An 18,655-nucleotide genomic window follows, 5' to 3' on the forward strand; every position below is an offset into this window, starting at 1 on the left:
GAGAGGATCATGGGAAATAGTGTATTCCCCTCCAGGGCAGAGAGGATCGTGGGAAATAGTGTGTTACCCTCCAGGGCAGAGGGGATATTGGGAAATAGTGTCTATCCCCCAGGGCAGAGAAGATTGTGGGAAATAGTGTCTTACCCCTCCAGGGCAGAGAAGCTCATGGGAAAGTGTCTATCCCCCCTGCAGGGCAGAGAGGATCAGATACACTAGGGTGACCAGATGTCCCAATATTATAGGGATAGGCCCGATATTTGGGCCTTTTTCTTATATAGGCACCTATTACCCCCCACTCCCATCCCGATTTTTCACCCGTGCTATCTGGTCACCCCTACACAGACACTGAGGTTCATGGGAAAGTATCCCACACCCACCCCCAGAAGAGAGGATCATGGGAAATGGTGTCCGTCTCTCCAGGTTGAGAGGCTTATGGGAATGAATAACCACTCTAACCACTAACTGCTCTAACCACTAGACCCAAGTCCTGTCAGAGCTCGACTAGCTCAGCACACACAAGAGCAAGGCCCCTAGATTTCAGTGGACTGCTTCTGGTTTGCCATTTCTAAGCCATTCCCTATGGCATCTTCCCAAAGCCCTAATACCATAGCAGCAGCTGCAACCTGGGAGACATTCTTCTGTTTGCAGTAATAGGGCTGGTATCCTCTTGGTTGCAGCTGCTAGATGGCAACATGATCACAAACACACAGGCAGGTCTGTGTTCAATGCAGCTGCAGAGTCCTATCCTGATCCTGCCCATTTTCCCCTCAGAGACGGACAGGCCCAGCACATCAGAGAGTTAAAATGCTAATGTCTAATGCTACAGTGGGGGACAAAAGTAGGGAATGAAGGTAGGAGAGGGAACAAATTGCCCCACACCAAGGCCTTGTCTACACATGGACATTGCACTGGTTTAACTTAAATAGGTTTTTTAACTGATTTACTTAGACAAGTGCAAACCTTGTGTGGACACATTTTGGTTTAAAGAGTAGTTTATTTTAATTTATCTTAAACTGATTCCTAATCAACATCAGGCAAACCAAAACCTGGTTTAAATCAAAGCCAGCACACCCACATGGCCTTTTGCACCAGTTTATTTAAATCAGTTTAAAATCACACCTTCAGTTAAACCAGCAACAACTTTCTCATACGGACAAGAGCTCAGTTAAGCACATGCAAATCTGTGTGTAAACAAGGCCCAGAAATGATAATGCCTTAATGCCAAATTGGCAGAGGGTTTGATTTGGAAATATCCAGGCCAAAAGGAACTTCAGTTCCTCCACCCTATCCCCCAAGACCCTTTCAAAACAAAGCTGCTCTCTCATTGACCAGTAGTTCCAGGGCAGTGCTCACCTAACTTAGTTCTATCTTGCAGAGTAGATGGGATCACACTGTTTGTAAATTGTGTCCCTGAATCAGGGTACAGCTTTCAGCCGGCTTGGCCCCCATCTACACTCCAAGATGCAAATGTGTTGTAACCATCTGCATCCGTGTACTGTGACAAGGTCCCCTGGGACTCTCTTCGTTTTTCTCTCTTGCCTGCACTGTCTCAACCCTTGGACCTGTCTCGGTCTGCCCCTGCCCACTCTTTCACATACATCCCAATGGCAACACAATTGCACGGATTGTAAAGTGGTGCCTGGCTATTATCAGGTGCAGATTACAGGGAACTCGAGCAATAAACTCGTTTTCCTGCCTTCGTTTTCCCTCCCCTTTTCAAACGGCTGCTGGAAAAGGAGAAAAACAATAACAACAACAGATGGACTTTTTTTTTTTTTTTTTTTGGCTGCCTGGAAGGCTCAGCGGAGGCTTGAATGGAGTTCATTCTCTAAGAGCCCCTCCTGCTTCCAAGATTTTCTTCCCCAGGGTCTAATCTCTCAGGCCGACTCCTCCCCCAAACCACCCTCTCCTGACCACACTCTCCTCCTTATCTGAGACAGAACTGTGGCAGCCCATTATAGCCCTGATGACGACTTCCAGCCACACAAGGAAATGAAAGGAGGGCTGCCAAATATAGCAAGCTCTTCTATTAGTCTGTCTTCTGAGGCTGGGAACAGGAATCAAACACCAACTTCCCAGCTGCGGGATCCTGCCAGATGTGCCAATACCTGCTCAGATTCAGATCACACATGCTATCCAGAGATATACCCTCTGGGACACAGTCCAACTGCCCCACGCTAGGCATCTCCACTTAGGATATTAACAAGCAGATTCTCCACCCTGCACTGTCTGTTTAGGATATTCATAGAATCATAGAATATCAGGGTTGGAAGGGACCTCAGGAGGTCATCTAGTCCAACCCCTTGCTCAAAGCAGGACCAATCCCCAAGTAAATCATCCCAGCCAGGGCTTTGTCAAGCCTGACCTTAAAAACCTCTAAGGAAGGAGATTCCACCACCTCCCTAGGTAACGCATTCCAGTGTTTCACCACTCTCCTGGTGAAAAAGTTTTTCCTAATATCCAACCTAAATCTCCCCCACTGCAACTTGAGACCATTACTCCTCCTTCTGTCATCTGCTACCACTGAGAACAGTCTAGATCCATCCTCTTTGGAACCCCCTTTCAGGTAGTTGAAAGCAGCTATCAAATCTCCCCTCATTCTTCTCTTTCGCAGACTAAACAATCCCAGTTCTCTCAGCCTCTCCTCATAAGTCATGTGTTCCAGTTCCCTTATCATTTTTGTTGCCCTCCACTGGACATTTTCCAATTTTTCCACATCCTTTCTTGTAGTGTGGGGCCCAAAACTGGACACAGTACTCCAGATGAGGCCTCACCAATGTCGAATAGAGGGGAACGATCACGTCCCTCAATCTGCTGGCAATGCCCCTACTTATACATCCCAAAATGCCATTGGCCTTCTTGGCAACAAGGGCACACTGTTGACTCAAATCCAGCTTCTCGTCCACTGTAATCCCTAGGTCCTTTTCTGCAGAACTGCTGCCTAGCCATTCGGTCCCTCGTCTGTAGCGGTGCATGGGATTCTTCCGTCCCAAGTGCAGGACTCTGCACTTGTCCTTGTTGAACCTCATCAGATTTCTTTTGGCCCAATCCTCTAATTTGTCTAATATTGACTAGAAATATTGTCTAATATTGACTAGAAATACTCTCTTGTACTCAAGATATTGACCTCTGTTTAGAATCCAGAAAATTACAAAGAAAACTAGTTTCTTCTTAACAAGATACTTTCTTTGGGGCCTTTTATCCAAGGGCCTCAAGCTTTCAGAGCATTAAGTGATGCAACCTCCCTTATTTAAGTTTTATTAAGCTATTTTAGAGCAGGGGAAACTGAGGCATAGTGAGAGAAGTGACTTGCCCTAGGTTACACAGCTGGGTTAGTGGCAGATCTAGAAACTGAACCTTGGGGTCCTCTTTGTCAGTGCCTTATCACTAGACCAACTTCTCTTGACTTATGATAGTGACTAGTTAGTCCCTTCCTCTTGGGATAGGTTCAGACCTAGCTCCAGGTGAACAGTGAATGGAAATTATTGCCATCTGATGGCTGTTTGGTGGCTTGTGTGAATGATTTTGGGGGCCTCAACGAGGGATTATCTGAGAAAGAGGGTGTTTTCTGTGGAAAATTTTAATGAAAACCATTTTTTTTCCATTTAACTTTTTCATGGTAAATTTCATCTTTTTGGTAAAAAAACAAATACACTTTTTTATTTGGAAATGCCACCATGGTGCCTCATGGGAGTTGTGGTTTGGGTGCCTCATGCTCCCCTTTTGCTCTGGGGTCTGGGCTTCATGGCTGGACTACATCTCCCATGTGGCCTACATTTCCCATGATGCATCACGCTCTCCTCTCCGGATCCACTGAGAGATGGTGTTGGGCACCCTGATGGATGGTGTGGCATTTTGAGGAAATCTACTACCTTCTGTATGAGGCAAGGATTCCCTCCCAGAGAAGATTGGAGGACATATTTTCATAGATTTTCAGGCTATTCTGATTGTCTAGTGGTCTGACCTTCAAACTGACTTCCTTGGTCTTCCCGTGCATCCCAGTGAGTCAGAATGGCTGCAGCAGTCTGAGTCCTCTCGATCACAATAGGCAGTGATCGGCCCAAGCTACGAAATTCTGATCCAATCTAAACTCTCTCACGTTGTGAGGTGTTCAGATGCAGCGGTTTGGTTCAGGCTCAGCTCTACCAATCGGGTTGAATTGACAACATCTCCTGCGGTGATACTCTGCCAAGTTCCACCCTCAAACCAAATTCTGCCCATCGCTAAGTTCATGGAGGACAGATCCATTAATGGTTATTAGCCAAGATGGTCAGGGACACAACTGCATGCTCCAGGTGCCCCTGAACCTCTGATTGCGAGAAGCTGGGACTGGACAACAAGGATAGGTCACTCAAAATTGCCCTGTTCTGTTCATTCCCTCTGAAGCATCTGAAACTGGCCACTGTCAGAGACGGGATACTGGGTTAGATGGACCATTGGTCTGCCACTTTGCTTCCAGCTCTGCATAGTCTCACCTGCTCTCTCCTTTCTCACATACCTAGATCAGCAGCAAAATGGTTAACAATGTTCCCATGAAATAATCATTAATGATCATTAGTTTTCAGAGTTAAAATACACCGCTGAGGGCAGTTCATGCCTCTTGGAGCCATTGTTTCAGGCTGTCCACAGACTCAGGTACAGATCACTGCGGAATGATCTCAGCACCCTTATAAAGCAGAGCAGGGGGCCAGAATTTTCAGGAGGGTTAGTCTCTAAGGTGCCACAAGTACGCCTTTTCTTTTTGCAAATACAGACTAACACGGCTGTTACTCTGAAACAAGTCAGCTGAGCCTCTCTATTTCGGCCCAGAAAGATGAGGTCAGATATTCAAACTGCACAGCACCCAACCACTCCTGTTGAAAGCCCTCTTGCAAAGCCAGCTGCTTGTTTAGGCACCTGGAGAGTTGCACCCTTTTGGAGACCTGTCCCTAAATCCCAGAACCCCTGGGCAGCGGCTGACGTCCATCTCCCGGTTCCCTTGATCTGGAGGGAGTTTCCCTGCTCTGGAGTGGTTGTTAGAGCAGTTTGCAAGCCTCCCTTACCCCAGGAGAGATTTTCCAATGTGTACCCCTCAATCAGCCCTTTTAGTTTCCGCTCTCATCCTCTTTCACGACATCTCCATTTACTCCGCTCTGTCCCAGGGCAGCCCAGACTGAGACCAAACAAAAGAGGCAAAGAGAAAAGTGAAATCAGAATGACCCTGCAGCACCAGGACCGAGAGAAGTGCTTTCTTAGGAGGCACACAATGGTCTTGGCATGCTACAAGGAGTGAGAATGCCTAGCCACTCCCAAGGGAGTTGGAATCCAGCTCGGGGGCGCGCGGCACGTCCCCGCCGCCCAGAGGAGGAAGTCCTGTGCAGGAATAAAGTTGTGGATCTGAGCGTGCAAAGGAAGGGAAACCCACCCAAACTTTCTGAGAAGACCCCTCTCTGCAAGAAGCCATGGGTTGCTGTCTGCAATGAAAAAGATGATCCTTCCCAGCAGCTGCTGTTTCTGCATGGGGCTGCTTTTAGCCTCTTTCTTGCCGGGCTGCTGGAGCACAGAAGGTGGGTCAGATTTGAAAAAGGAGAGAGAGAGAGAGAGGGAGGGAGAAAAGCAAGCTTGTGTGGGACGTTAGCAAAGAGAAATTTCAGATCAGGGAGAGAGATCTTAGGATGTGGGCGAAGAAAACTCCGAACAAGCACACGCAGCCCCGGAAAAGTAAGGGGGGAGGGGGGCACACCCAAAAAAACTTTGTCTGAAGTTTTGTGGAACTTGCATAAAGAAAGAGACCTGACCTAGTTGAATGATCTTTAGTGTCGTTACTCAAAGATCTACTGAGAAGGCAGAAATGAATCATTCCACCCAGCAGAGTGAGGTGTGAGGGGGAGTAGGGGGAGCGGGGGGGCGAAGAGTTTGTTAATTACTTTCGCGATCATGACATTGACTGGGTCCCATGAGTCCTAGTTGAGCAAGGATTTAGCTGGAGCTTTCACTCGTCAGAGCTGGGCTGCCGCTTCAGTGCGGGAGGGTGTTTCTAGATGTTGCCCTTTTGTGTTGTTTGAGACACGCACGAAAGGGCGATCGCTGTGCCCCTTTCCCAGGGACCATTACACCAGTCAGACGTGACCAGAGAGGCAGAGAACTGCGGCTGCATCAGGCGTGTAGGGAGGGGGAGACTTGGCTGGTTTTGAAAATGGTTTCTTTCATTCCCCTTTCTCGTTGTCGCTCTTACAAGGAATGAGTGGGTTTAAAAACTAGGGTCCATGGAACTTGCCTAATAGCCCAAAGGCAATCACATGCAGACACTCAGGTTGCATGATGCAGAGATCTGGGGTGAGTTGTGTGCCTAATCACTGCATGGTAAGGGAACGGAGTTACCCATCTGATTGTTCTGTACAGCAGTAGATGGCAGGGTCAGGCTTTACTCACTCTGAGGTGCTGGATGAACTCTAAGGGCTGAATTTGTCTCTTTAATCGTATGTTGCTCTGTGTGCGGAATCACCAGAGGTTGAATCTCCAGGCCAGTCATAGTTTACCTGGGCAATTGTTTTCTATCTCACTCACACATTAAATAGTCTGGAAAGGAGTTTATGTTACAAGTTTCGGAGGCTAGGATTCTAGCCTGTTTTTGTGAGGGGGCTGGTTGAAGGTGAATGCTTGTTTTGCATGTTTTTCAAAATTTACAATGGGGAATTAAGCGAGGCCAGAAAGATTTGAGATTTTAGCCAGGAGGCAAGTTGTTTATTGCAAATGTTACCACCTCATCCATCTTGTCTGCTGTTTACAGTGTCGAGCTGTTTATTGTATTTGAATACTGTGAGGCTGCAGCTTTATTGATGCAGTTACATTTTGTAGCTCATTGACTGTCCAGCTCTGTTGGATGAGAGGACAGACAGGAAATTCTAGGTGCTGATTCCCAAGGGAGATATCCGGAATGTCGGATTTAGGTAAATGATTCATAGCACCTTATGCACAAACCCAAATCTTTACTAACTGGTAGTGTTTGTTTTCTGATGTCTTAGTTGAGTATGAAGTTGACCTGCAAATTGGGCAGGTCTACTTTAAACCCATACCTAGGCCCTAGGGTCCCTGTAATACACTATATTTAGTGATAAGAGCTCCTGGGCAATGTGGCCCTCAGAGAACAGTATTTTATAAAGGATCTCTCATCCTGAAGTGCTTCAGAGACTTTACATATACAGGAGTAACTTCACTCACAAGGTGAGATGCAGCCAGTTCTGGGGTGGAACACATCAGCTGCCTAACAGCACAGAGCAACACTATCCAACAGTTTGAGGGAGAAAGTGAAGGGGAAAATTCCTTCAGTTGAATCTGCAGGAGTGAAGGGGGATGTAGGGTGGCAGAACGTATTTACTCAGATTGGAATTGGCACGGACAGCCAGGTTAACCCCCCTACTCCCAAGGGGAGAAAATCCCACAGGATCTTTAATTACTTCAGCTGATATCTCAGACAAAAAACAGCACCAGTGTGCCTCTTACTGCCATGGTGGGACATTGGTTCAGAAAGAGCATCACCTACTGACTTGGGAGCACTGCTTGGGTTTTCCTGTGTGCTTGTGTGTATCTCTCTGCCCCATATACATTCCATCTAGGCCCAACCCTGCTAAGCTGGTGAGATCCAAGCATAAAGTGGGCACTGAATTCTGAATCACCTTTTCCAATTCACATGCCAATAAGATGCTTTGTGTTTGTCGGGATCAGAATATCTGAAAAACTGTTTAAGTTAATTAATCTCCCTAATTTCCCAGGAGAGGGAACCTGTTCCCAGGAATGGGGACATCCTGGCAGGGCCTGAGTTACAGTGTTCCAAAATAAACAGTGATAACACCTCTGACGTTAAAAAGAATCACTGCCCCAATCCCGCAAACATTCGGTCCATCGGGTCCATCGAGTCACTGTTGGTTACGGTAGAATTACTTTGGACACTCAGAGAAACTGAGTCTGATAACATTTAGGGCACAAGGTCAGGCCCGTCTGTTTACACAATGGGTGATTGCAAGGTTGTGTGCAGCTTAACCCTGGGGTGAGTCTGCGTGTGTGTTGTTGGAGGTTGTTTTGTGCGTGATCCTGGAATCAGTGCATCTAAAAATCTGACTAAATTAACTATCTCCAACGTACTGGTCAGGCTATGGAATCGTCCAGGTTAGCAGTGGGAAAAGCCCTGTTAAATTATCACATCCTCCCAGCAGGTTCAGGATTGTTCCGTGGGTCTATTCTCCGTGCTTGCACAGTCCTCCAGTTTTAAGCATCTGTAGAGATGGAGCACCCAGACTCTTCCTTAAGATCCAGTTCCGCAGCTGAATGGATCCCTCCATTAGGAATCTTTGCCCGTAGAGTCATCTCTTCAATTCACTCTCTCCAGACCCTGCTTAGATTTATTTTTTTTTAAAATGGTGGCTGTTATTTTAATGTAGATAATAAATAATAGCACCCACAGGCCCCACCTGAGATCAGGGCCCGATTGGGCTTGGCGAGGCATAGCCCTATAGTAAGACACAATCCCTGACTGAAGGGCTGATGTCAAGGATCACAGAGTGTGCTCTGCTTTGTATCCCTCGGCAGTCTTCTAGTGATAGGCCCATTTCACTCGAGGCAGAATCCTGCACCTGTGCCACTGGGTCCCTGGGTGATAGCACCCCGGTTTCTCCCCGTGGCTCCAGTTTTGGCTTGGCTCCCTGCAGGAGGCTTCTCTCTCAGGAGCTGCGTAACCAGATAATTTATGCAGCCACACGGTTCAGCCTTTTCAAAACAAAGTATTATTTATTACTCGACAGGAACACAGTTGGGAGAGAATTGGGTTAAAATAACAAAGGCCAATACGCATGAATCTTACCTAATGACAGGTTTCAGAGTAGCAGCCGTGTTAGTCTGTATCCACAAAAAGAAAAGGAGGCCTTGCGGCACCTTAGAGACTAACAAATTTATTTGAGCATAAGCTTTCGTGAGCTGCAGCTCACTTCATTGGATGGCATGCATCTGATGAAGTGAGCTGTAGCTCACGAAAGCTTATGCTCAAATAAATTTGTTAGTCTCTAAGGTACCACAAGTATTCCTTTTCTTTTTATGAATCTTACCTACACTTCGTTCTTTCCTTGCAAGCTTTGGGCAAGTTGCACTCAGCCGAGACACCCCTACAGCTGGCCTGGGAGAGACAGACAGCCCCCTCAGCATCCTCTCTGTGTATCTCTGTCAGAGATTCACCTCCTGCTCGTGCTGCCCGCTCACTACCCTTCCTCTCTAGGTGGGGGAATTTTAATGGTTCAGTGTCCCTTTGATCCTAGGCTTGAGCCTGGGAAAAATAAACCTGCTAGCCTAGCTGGAGACAGGCAGATGGGCATTTCCCAATTAATAGCCTCCCCATTTCCCCTGTCCCCACCATTGCTCCTTGGAAGACCCTTGGTATTCTCTCTGGAGATACCTTCTCTCCATCATTGTTTTGTTTCCTGTCTGTTTCCCTTCCTCTGATTTAATGCCATGCGATCAGGGAAGATAATATCAAGCAGGTAAACTGAGGCACACATAATTATTAATAAAAATAATACAGGACTCTCCCACGCTCGCCACAGCAGGTTAATAGAATATAGAGGCTTTCATAGCTAAGTGGCCTCTTTGAATCCAGTCCAGGTCAGTAGCAGTTACAATCTGATGGCTTTTTCAATGGCAAATGTGTGATGAGTTTGTGACACCTCAGTCCAATTTGCAGTGGAGAAGTGTTGGCACTAATTGGAACGCTTGTTAGCAGGGATTGAAAGCTAGACTCCTTGGTCTGCCGAAGAATTGTTCCCTCCAGTTCAGGTTTGAGAGCTGTTAGCAGAGTTTGATGCATGTTTGTGTGGGGAGCTCTCCCCACTGCTCTGTGGTTAAACAGAGGCCTTCTGTCCCCCAGGTTTTTAAACAGGTTCTGTGCACACGAGGCATTTAACATCAGTATAAACAAGAGGCCCCTAGCCTCCCAGCGAAATGTCCGGTGCTGACTGCATGAGTGAGCCTTTAATGATTGATAATTGACTAACCTTGCTGGGAGCCTGGGCTGTCTCACATTCCTATGCAACGTTAACAACCTGCACCCAACTCTCCGCCTTTGGCAGCCAGCTCCCTTCAGATTCACTGCCAGGGGCGCAGAGCACAGCTGGGAGAGAGGAGACCCCACCATCCCCCCACCTCCACCACTGCCCTCAGGCCAGCCTGGTGAAGCAGGAGGTAGCAGAGAAGGCGGGCGGGGAAAGGGACAATCTTCCTATAATGGATGGATGGATCTCAGCTCAGGGATGTTGCATCTCAGGCTGTGTAGGTGGGATGCACTCTCCCAGGAGTGCTAGTTGTACTTCTCCGTCCCTTAGTATGTGGGTGAGATGGGACCATAGTCAGAGCATTGATTTCACCTCCTGAAACAGCAGGATACAGCCCCCCTCCCCTCAGAGAGGGCAGAGCAAATAGGGCAGCATTCAGCATCTTCTTTTTCTAGTTTAAATGCTGGCTGGCCAGCCCTGGAGGCCAACGCTTCTTAGCCTATCCCCAGAACAAGGACAGTCCAGAAAACAGCAGGGCGCGCTTTCCATGCCTTCCCTCCCTACACGGCATCCCCGCAACCTGTCTTGTGCCTGACCCCCAGGGGGAGTTGGGTCTCTACCACCTGCTTAGCCCTCGGCGGAGGCTACCAATAAAGGGATTCGCAGGTGCTGAGTGTGATGCTTCTCTGTGCTGCTCAGTTTATTCAGTCCAGAAGCTGAGATTATCCTAAGAGAGTCAGGCACTCAGTGCCCACTGAATTTCCCTTCGGAAATGCCTCCCTCCCACAGGCTCCTTTGAGCAACCCTCCCCTGGTTAGCAAATGGCTGCAGAGGCAGGATGGGCCCGGCGGGTAGGCAGCTAGCCAGGGATTTGGGAGACTCAGCAGGTTTAAGTCCCTGCTCTGTCACTGCGCCCTGCATGACCCTGGGCAAGTCAGTTAGCCTCTCCGTGCCTTAGTTTCCCCATCTGCACAGTGGGGATAAGTACCTTGCCTCATGTGGCTATGTGAGGACAAATGCGAAGACTGCGAGCTGTTCAGATGGGTTCAGACCCGCAGATAAATAGACTAAAAGGAGCATTATACGAAACGTGAGGCGAGGCTATTGATTTATATGGACCCATACGGCGATAAAAGCTGCCCTGTCTTATTCGTAGGCGCACATGCAGCAGCTTTGAAAAGAGAGGCCATCAGACTAAAGCCAGACACTGCCCCACCAGCAGTCCCCCCACAAACCTCAGCTCCCTTCCCAGCATGGCACTGACCCTCTTCCAAAAGGCAGAGTAAACAGACAGGCCTTGCCTCATGCCAGGAAGGTCACCAAACCCTGCGGGGAGCGGGAGGACAGGATTGGGGATAGGAGGGTGAGACTTGGAAGCCAAAGCTCATGGATTTTGGAAGCCCGATTCCATTTAATTGTAACTGGGCATCTAAATCCAGCTTTGAGAAACCTCCCCTGTAAAACGTACTTGTGCTCCTGGGGCCAGGTGTTGGTAAAAGGCCAGCAGCTCCCACTGGACCCTTGTGAAAATCTGGCCCTGGCTGCAGGTGCTGGGCCCTTCTGGCCTTTGCCCCACCAAAAGCTGCCACAGTTCATTGTTCTCTGGAATCCTACACCAATCTCTTGATTAGCAGGTGGATTTAGACCTTGAGCTTTGGCTGCAGGTGATGGCAAGAAAGCGAAAACAAGCTATCTATGGGAGATGGGACCCTCCCCCTCAAATGATTCCCCTGGCAGCATGAAGCTTTACATACTCTGTTCTGCTCTATGCACTGGGCACGCGCTTGGATCTGTTGTGGTCAAACGATGGTCCCCAGGACTGCTCCCAGGATCCTCTAGGAAACACCACACTCCTTCGAGAGCCCCACCTCCCTCTGCATAGCACAGGTGCTGCTCGAAGGGGAGAAGCTTCCAAATCCAAAAGGGATTCCCACATCATGCTGCCCTCCATGCGCTCAGTTGCGGGTTCAGGAAATTGGGGAACCCCTGTGATGGTGCAGAGCTGAGCCAGGAAGCTCACAAGGACAGATCAGATCAGCCCCTGGCATTAATTATTCTCTTTCCCTCTTTATCTCCGCAGCCTCTGGGGGATTCCTCTCTGTGCTAGCCTAGCATGAAATACAAATCTGCCCTGGCCCAGCTTGTTCCGAAGGTGACCTTTAAACTTCTGCCACAGCAGAGATCTCCCACACTCGGACCTCTCCTGAGCCTCCCTGTGTCCCAGCAGCAGCTGTTAAATGTTCAGAGCCCTGCTTGCTGGGCCTTGGAAATGCAGCCAGTGGGGAGGGGCAGTGGCTACTCTGAGTAGAGGGGTGGGTAAGGAATGGGTGGGAACAGGAAATGGGGGGGCCCTGCTGGCTTCCCCAGCTAATGGGGCTGGAGATCAATGTATCGATGGATATGTGGTTGGTGCAGTGGTTCCCAGCCTGCCATGCTCTGCCACAGAGTTTGGGTCACTTGCGATGGCAGCAGCCACCCTGGGGAGGGCTAGTGGGACAGAACCGAAGGGGTCGGACACTGTTTGGCTCACCAGAGTCCAGTCGATGCTCCCGTCGGGGTCAGGTACTGCCCCAGAGGGCTGGCAGGGCAAGGTGATGTTAGCAGCTGCACTGTGGCAGGCCCGAGGGGATGGCAGCGAAGCCGCGGAGTGAGGAATAGCGCCGGGGGTTGGCAGGAGGAAAGGGCAGAGGACACAGAGGAAGCTGAAGCCAGGCTTAGCACGAGAGAGAGCAGCAGACAATTACATCAAGTTTAGGAGCCCGGGAGCTGGACAGCAAGTTGGAGCTCCCCAAAGGGATCAAGGAGGCGGCTCCAAGCACAGCCCCCCGGGGGCTCAGCTCCTTTGCGCCAGGCCAGAACTCCTCGCCTTAGCACAAACCCGGACAAGGGACAGCTCAGGATCAGGCTGCGCAGACACGTCCTGTGACCCAGAGCAGGCGGGAGGCTGCTGGACACGGCTGGCTTTACGCACGCGGCATGCCATTGCTGGGCAGCTGCTCGGCCCAAGGCGAGCTGTCAGTCAGGCTGCGCGGGGAGCGCCCTGTTTGCTGTCCCAGCCCACAGGCTGAAGGCTGGGGAGGGTTGGTAATTTACCACTGTGGAGGTGGGGTAGGACCGTTTGAGTTGGAAAGGAACAAGGAGGGTTAGGAACCTTTCCCTGAAGTTACAGAGCGTCTGTGACAAAGGGAGAGGGAAAAAAACAGCATCTCTCTGAATCTCTGTGTGGATCATTTTTTTCCAACCTGGATTTGAAGTCCCAAGCCTGCAGGCTTCCCAGCCCAGCCCAGGACAAATCCCTTCTCCCGGCTGCTCAGTCACGTAGCCGACGCTGCCCGAGCTTTTCAGGAATCTGACAAATGGAATCCCAGCTCCCGTGATCTGTGGCGAGCAGCCAGTGAGCTTCTGCTGTAGGGTCACAGGGCCAAATGCCAGCGCTGCTCTCTGGGGTGCATGACAAGGCAGTTTGCTTTTACTGGGAGGGACTTGGCGGGCACAGAGTGAACCTCAACAGCTGCTGCCCCTTTCCTTCCTCCCCATCAGTAGCTGGCAGAGAAATGTTTGCCCCTGCTTCTATTTTTTCCCCATAATTCTGCATCCTGGAGAACAGCAGAATTAAACAAGTCCACAAGGCTACCAAATGGGAGGTGAGAGCAAGGTGGGGTGTGAGTCAGGACTCCTGGGTTCTGTTCCCAGGTCTGGGAGAGGGAAGTGTTTCCTACTGATTAGAGCAGGGGCGCTGGGCATCAGAACGCATGGATTCTATTCCTGGCTCTCCCCGTGACCTGCTGTGTGACTTTGGGTCAGTCAGATCATCATGTTGTGCCTCAGTTTCCCTACCTGCCAAACGGTATAACTTCCTTATTCAGCACTTGATGACCACCTGCTGCACATATGTTAATTTAAGCTTAAATTAATTAAAATGGGGATAATAAGCCTGGCCTCTGGGAATATAGGGCTTGTTCGTATGTACAGAGCTTTGAGATGCTCACATGAAAGGGACATGAATAGAAAATTCCCCAGCGATCAGTCCTGGGGCTCGATTCCCCAGCTGGTGGAAAGAGTTGGGGGAGGGCAGGGGATACCAACCGAGCTGATCAAAGGGAAAGGAGCAGGCTTGGGCAAACTAGTCTCTGTCCATCAGTTTTCTACAAAGGGGAGACTGGAGTCACAGCACTTGCATGACCAGAGATCCAGCGGGCAGCTCCAGCAGCAGCCTGCTCCATTCTCTAGCTTCTCTGTCTCTACCCTGCCAACGGCTAGCAAAGCACCCTCCCCGTAATCACCTGCTGTAATCCCTGCTGCAGCCCTGGCTGGCTGGAACCCCAACAATCCCCCCTTACCCATGTGTGAGCAGTGGGGAGCCAGGAGAGGCATAAGGAGAGAGCTGGAGAACCCCTCACTTCACTCCCTGCTCTCCCCATCCGATCCCCTGTATTTGCCAGCCTAGATTCTCTCCTGGGGGATCAGGCGCGGGTCCATTTTACCAGTGCAAAGTCACCACTTGCCTACACAGTCCAGACTGTGGGGGGGGAAGGGGTACTGTTTGCAGACCCACTGGTGCAACAATAGATATGTGTGTGTGGGGGGGTGCAGGCTAGCTGCAAACCAGCCCCCAGGAGACCAAGGGGGACAGATCCTGAGTGAAGACCCTTTGGATAGCAGAGGCAGCACACGGGCAGTGCGGCCCGGGGGTTATTGATTCCCGGCTATCTTGCTTCTGAGGCACAGTTGCCCCTGTCTCTCGTGGCTGGGAATGGCCGAGGCTATTTGCTGGCTTGCCTACAAGGCGCTGTTCATTTTAATCTGCCCTCCGCCCAAGCCCCAGAGAAGAGCTCCAGCGTCAGGCCTCCCATTCAGCTGGGCCAGGCAGGCCTGAGGCCTAGCGCCGTCCGCCCGTTGCTAGGAGACTGGCTACCGACATCCAGAGAATGCCTGGCCGCGGGAAGTTGACTTTATTACAGGCCCTCGCGGGCCATTGTCCCCTGTAGAGACCCCGCTGCGGACTGAATGCTGGGAAGGAGATGTCCTTAGCCCGCCTGCCTCTTTGGGGGGGGGCGGGGGGGAGAAGCCAAGGAGGAATGGCGTGGTGGTGCTGCCCCCCCGCCACTGTGGGGGCTAAGGGCGAGGGTTGCCAGTTTGGGTTGGATGTATTCCTGGAGATTTCATTACGACATAATCTTTAATTAAAGCTTAATCTTTAATTCCTGGAGACTCCAGGGCAACCCTCCCAAGGATATCCAGCCATTCAGTCTGCTGCAACTCAGCTGCTTCCCCGAGGGGAAACGCATACCCCCGAAAGGAGTTTTCCCTCTGTACTATCCTGATGGGCCACCCACCCGGCTGAGCCTATAGGGAAGACCCTGTTCCTCCAGTGAGTTGGCGTAACCTATTCGTCAGAGCGTGGTACAGGGCCCCCCTCTGTGCCTGATCCACAGAGGAGCTGTCTTGCTCAAACTTAGCTCTGGAGGTTCCCTGGTTCAATCGCCGGGGTGTTGGCCAAGATGGCGGCTGTCACAGAAGTGGGCCCATATCCTGGATTTGAGCTGGAAGTATGGCGAGGGTCAGGCACAGAGGGGGACCAGTAACACACATGCACCTGTGGGTTACACCACCGTCTCTAAGGGAATTGGGTCTCTCAGCCCCACCCCTTCAGGAGTGCTGCTCTAATAGACATTGACCCATCAAGCCCCAGTCTGGTCAAGGAGGAAGATCTCCCAGCTGCTTCCTTCCTGGAGATCACCATCCTCTGGTTGCTGCCCCTCCCTTCTCTAAGATCTGATCCTTTCTCCAGTTCCCTGGGCAGAGTTAGTTTCCACCTCCTTTTTCCCCAAACCCCCTAAGGGACTTGTCAGTCTGTCTGCAGCCCAGCAATGCAGGGCGGTTGCCTCTTGCTCTAGGGATGGTGCCCATCTTGGCCAACCCACTGGGATTGAACTGATGGCCTCCACTAGTGTATTGTGCTGCCCTGTGGACCAGATGTGTCTAGGAAAACATTCCACATTCCAGGACTTCAAACGGGACTTGGCGCTGAGTTTCTGGTGCCTTATTGTCTTTGTGTTTGTAGTATGCAGGCCCTGGCTCATCTTTAAGAATTAAAATGCTCAATATTTATTATCCTGTTGCAGCTATTTTACCCCCATTTGGTTTTGATCACTTGGCTTTGGCTTTGAACCTTGGCTTGCCCCCCAGGTGGCATGCACTGCCCGGGGAAGAAGAGTCAGGGCAATGGCCCGTCGAGCCCCCATACGCCCCTGGTGGCCTGCATCGCCGTGGGCGAGTGGACAGCAGGCCACTCACAGCATGTGGTGACAACTGCAGCAGTTGCAGGAGGCCGGGCGGGGGAAGGCTGCGTCAGGGCAGGCGAGGCGGAGGTGTGTCGGGGAGGGGAAGCTTGGCTCCATAACATTGCGTCAGTCCTTTGCCTTTTTAAACACGCCCAACCTGAAAAAGCAGTTCCGTCAAAACCTGCAACAGCCTGGGGGTGACCTGCTGCCACCGTCAATCAGGGGAGACAGGGTGAGGCAGAGCCTTGGCCGTACTGCTCTGCGAGGAGTCCGTGGTAGCGACGGGGGCCTCAGGGGGGAGCACTTGTGTCCCTGAGCCACCAGGTCCTGTGTGTCTGTCCCAATCCAGGGATTAACAGTATACAGAAATCACCTTGTCTAGCTCAACCCCAAGGTTTGGGCTGGAGGCAGGAATTGCCGGGGCCAGTTTTCTGGCCTGTGCTATGCAGGGGGCAAGAGCAGACGGTCAGGATGGGCCCTTCTGGCTTTAAACTCCGTGAATCTGCCCAGACCAAAGGGGCACCAAGGCCTCTGGTATCCTATGGCCACAGCTCAGCAGAAGGAATGGAGAGCCCCATCACAGAGACTTATCTCCAGGTCGACTGGTCCCTCACCGGGGCGGCCCAGATGCAAAAGACGCCCTCCTGGCTGACACAGTGGGGACTGAACTGGAAACCTCCAGCCCTAAAAGTAGGAGTTGCTACAGCTTGAGGTAAAGATCCATAACTCCTGTCTGTGGCTTGGCCCCATCACACCCTCCGAACTCCCTCAGGCATGAGTTGCTTGGGCAGAAGGGTCCTCCCTGTTCCCAGTGCGTCCCAGCAGGGAAAGCCACAGGTGGGGTTTCAGGGTGGGATAAAGACACACCTCTGTTTCGCTCCCTAAATGATCGACTGAATAGCTTAAAATATTGGCCTCCGCGTGCAGCATGCCTTAAAACTGGGCCCAGAGCTGGGCCCCAGCCCTGGCTGGTGCGGGGATCATTTTGTCTTGGGATAAATGCTAACAAGGGGGTAACTAGTCATTCATATCTTCCCCGCATCAACCCCAGAGAATCAGACTGACTTGCTGCTACCGAGGCTGGGCAGCACAGTGGGTGCAGAGACAGCGATGCTGGGGTGAGCACATTAACGGCCTAAGGGCTGTTTGCTGACCCCCATGCAATGAGTTTGTGGGGTCTCAGCTGAGTTCCTATTGGGCAAACATCCACCTCACACAAAACCCACCATCCTGTTTGGGATTAATTGACCTTTGGCCTCTGTTACCAGAGCTCCTCACCGACTTCAAATGAATTTATCCTCACGGTCCCGTGAGGCAAGGCCGTGCTATTATTCCCGTTTTACAGATGGGGAAACGGAGGCAAGGAGAAGCTAAGTGACTTTCCCATGGTCACACAGGGCATCGAGGCCTGGTCTCCTGAGTCCCAGACTAGAACCTTAACTACGGCATCAAGTTCCCCCTCATTTCATACAGTGGCGGTAGAGATTGTCCCAACTCCCTTCGTCTTCCAACTCACCCACCGCCCCTCCCCCCATGACCAACGCAAACTCAGCTGGGGATGTAGGGCCTCTGTCTTCACAAACACGGTCAGCTCCCAGACTGCTGCACTGGGCAGCACAGCATGGGGAGGAGGTGACCAGCCCTCTGTGGAGAAAGAAGCGGTTCGGGACTATTTAGAAAAGCTGGACGAGCACAAGTCCATGGGGCCGGATGCGCTGCATCCGAGAGTGCTAAAGGAGTTGGCGGATGTGATTGCAGAGCCATTGGCCATTATCTTTGAAAACTCATGGCGATCGGGGTAGGTCCCGGACAACTGGAAAAAGGCTAATGTAGTGCCCATCTTTAAAAAAGGGAAGGAGGAGGATCCTGGGAACTACAGGCCAGTCAGCCTCACCTCAGTCCCTGGAAAAATCATGGAGCAGGTCCTCAAGGAATCAATTCTGAAGCACTTAGAGGAGAGGAAAGTGATCAGGAACAGTCAGCATGAATTCACCAAGGGCAGGTCATGCCTGACTAATCTAATTGCCTTCTATGACAAGATAACTGGCTCTGTGGATGAGGGGAAAGCAGTGGACGTGTTGTTCCTTGACTTTAGCAAAGCTTTTGACACAGTCTCCCACAGTATTCTTGCCAGCAAGTTAAAGAAGTATGGGCTGGATGAATGGACTATAGGGTGGATAGAAAGCTGGCTCGATTGTCGGGCTCAACGGGTAGTGATCAATGGCTCCATGTCTAGTTGGCAGCTGGTATCAAGTGGAGTGCCCCAAGGGTCGGTCCTTGGGCCAGTTTTGTTCAATATCTTCATTAATGATCTGGAGGATGGTGTGGATTGCACCCTCAGCAAGTTTGCAGATGACA

General features: G+C 50.8%; 1 protein-coding gene across 1 annotated transcript in view; it reads left to right on the forward strand.

Moving 5' to 3' along the window:
- The first annotated feature begins 5,281 nt into the window (after positions 1–5,281).
- Positions 5,282–18,655, forward strand: part of ERBB2 (erb-b2 receptor tyrosine kinase 2) — a 41,242-nt gene continuing 27,868 nt past the window's right edge. Inside the window, exon 1 of the mRNA XM_037886810.2 lies at positions 5,282–5,546. Within this exon, the coding sequence (XP_037742738.1) occupies positions 5,459–5,546 (88 nt within the window). The 5' untranslated portion in view covers positions 5,282–5,458. The remainder of the gene's footprint in view (positions 5,547–18,655) is intronic.

The sequence above is a fragment of the Chelonia mydas genome, chromosome 27, assembly GCF_015237465.2.
Source record: "Chelonia mydas isolate rCheMyd1 chromosome 27, rCheMyd1.pri.v2, whole genome shotgun sequence".
NCBI classification, from domain to species: Eukaryota; Metazoa; Chordata; order Testudines; family Cheloniidae; genus Chelonia; species Chelonia mydas.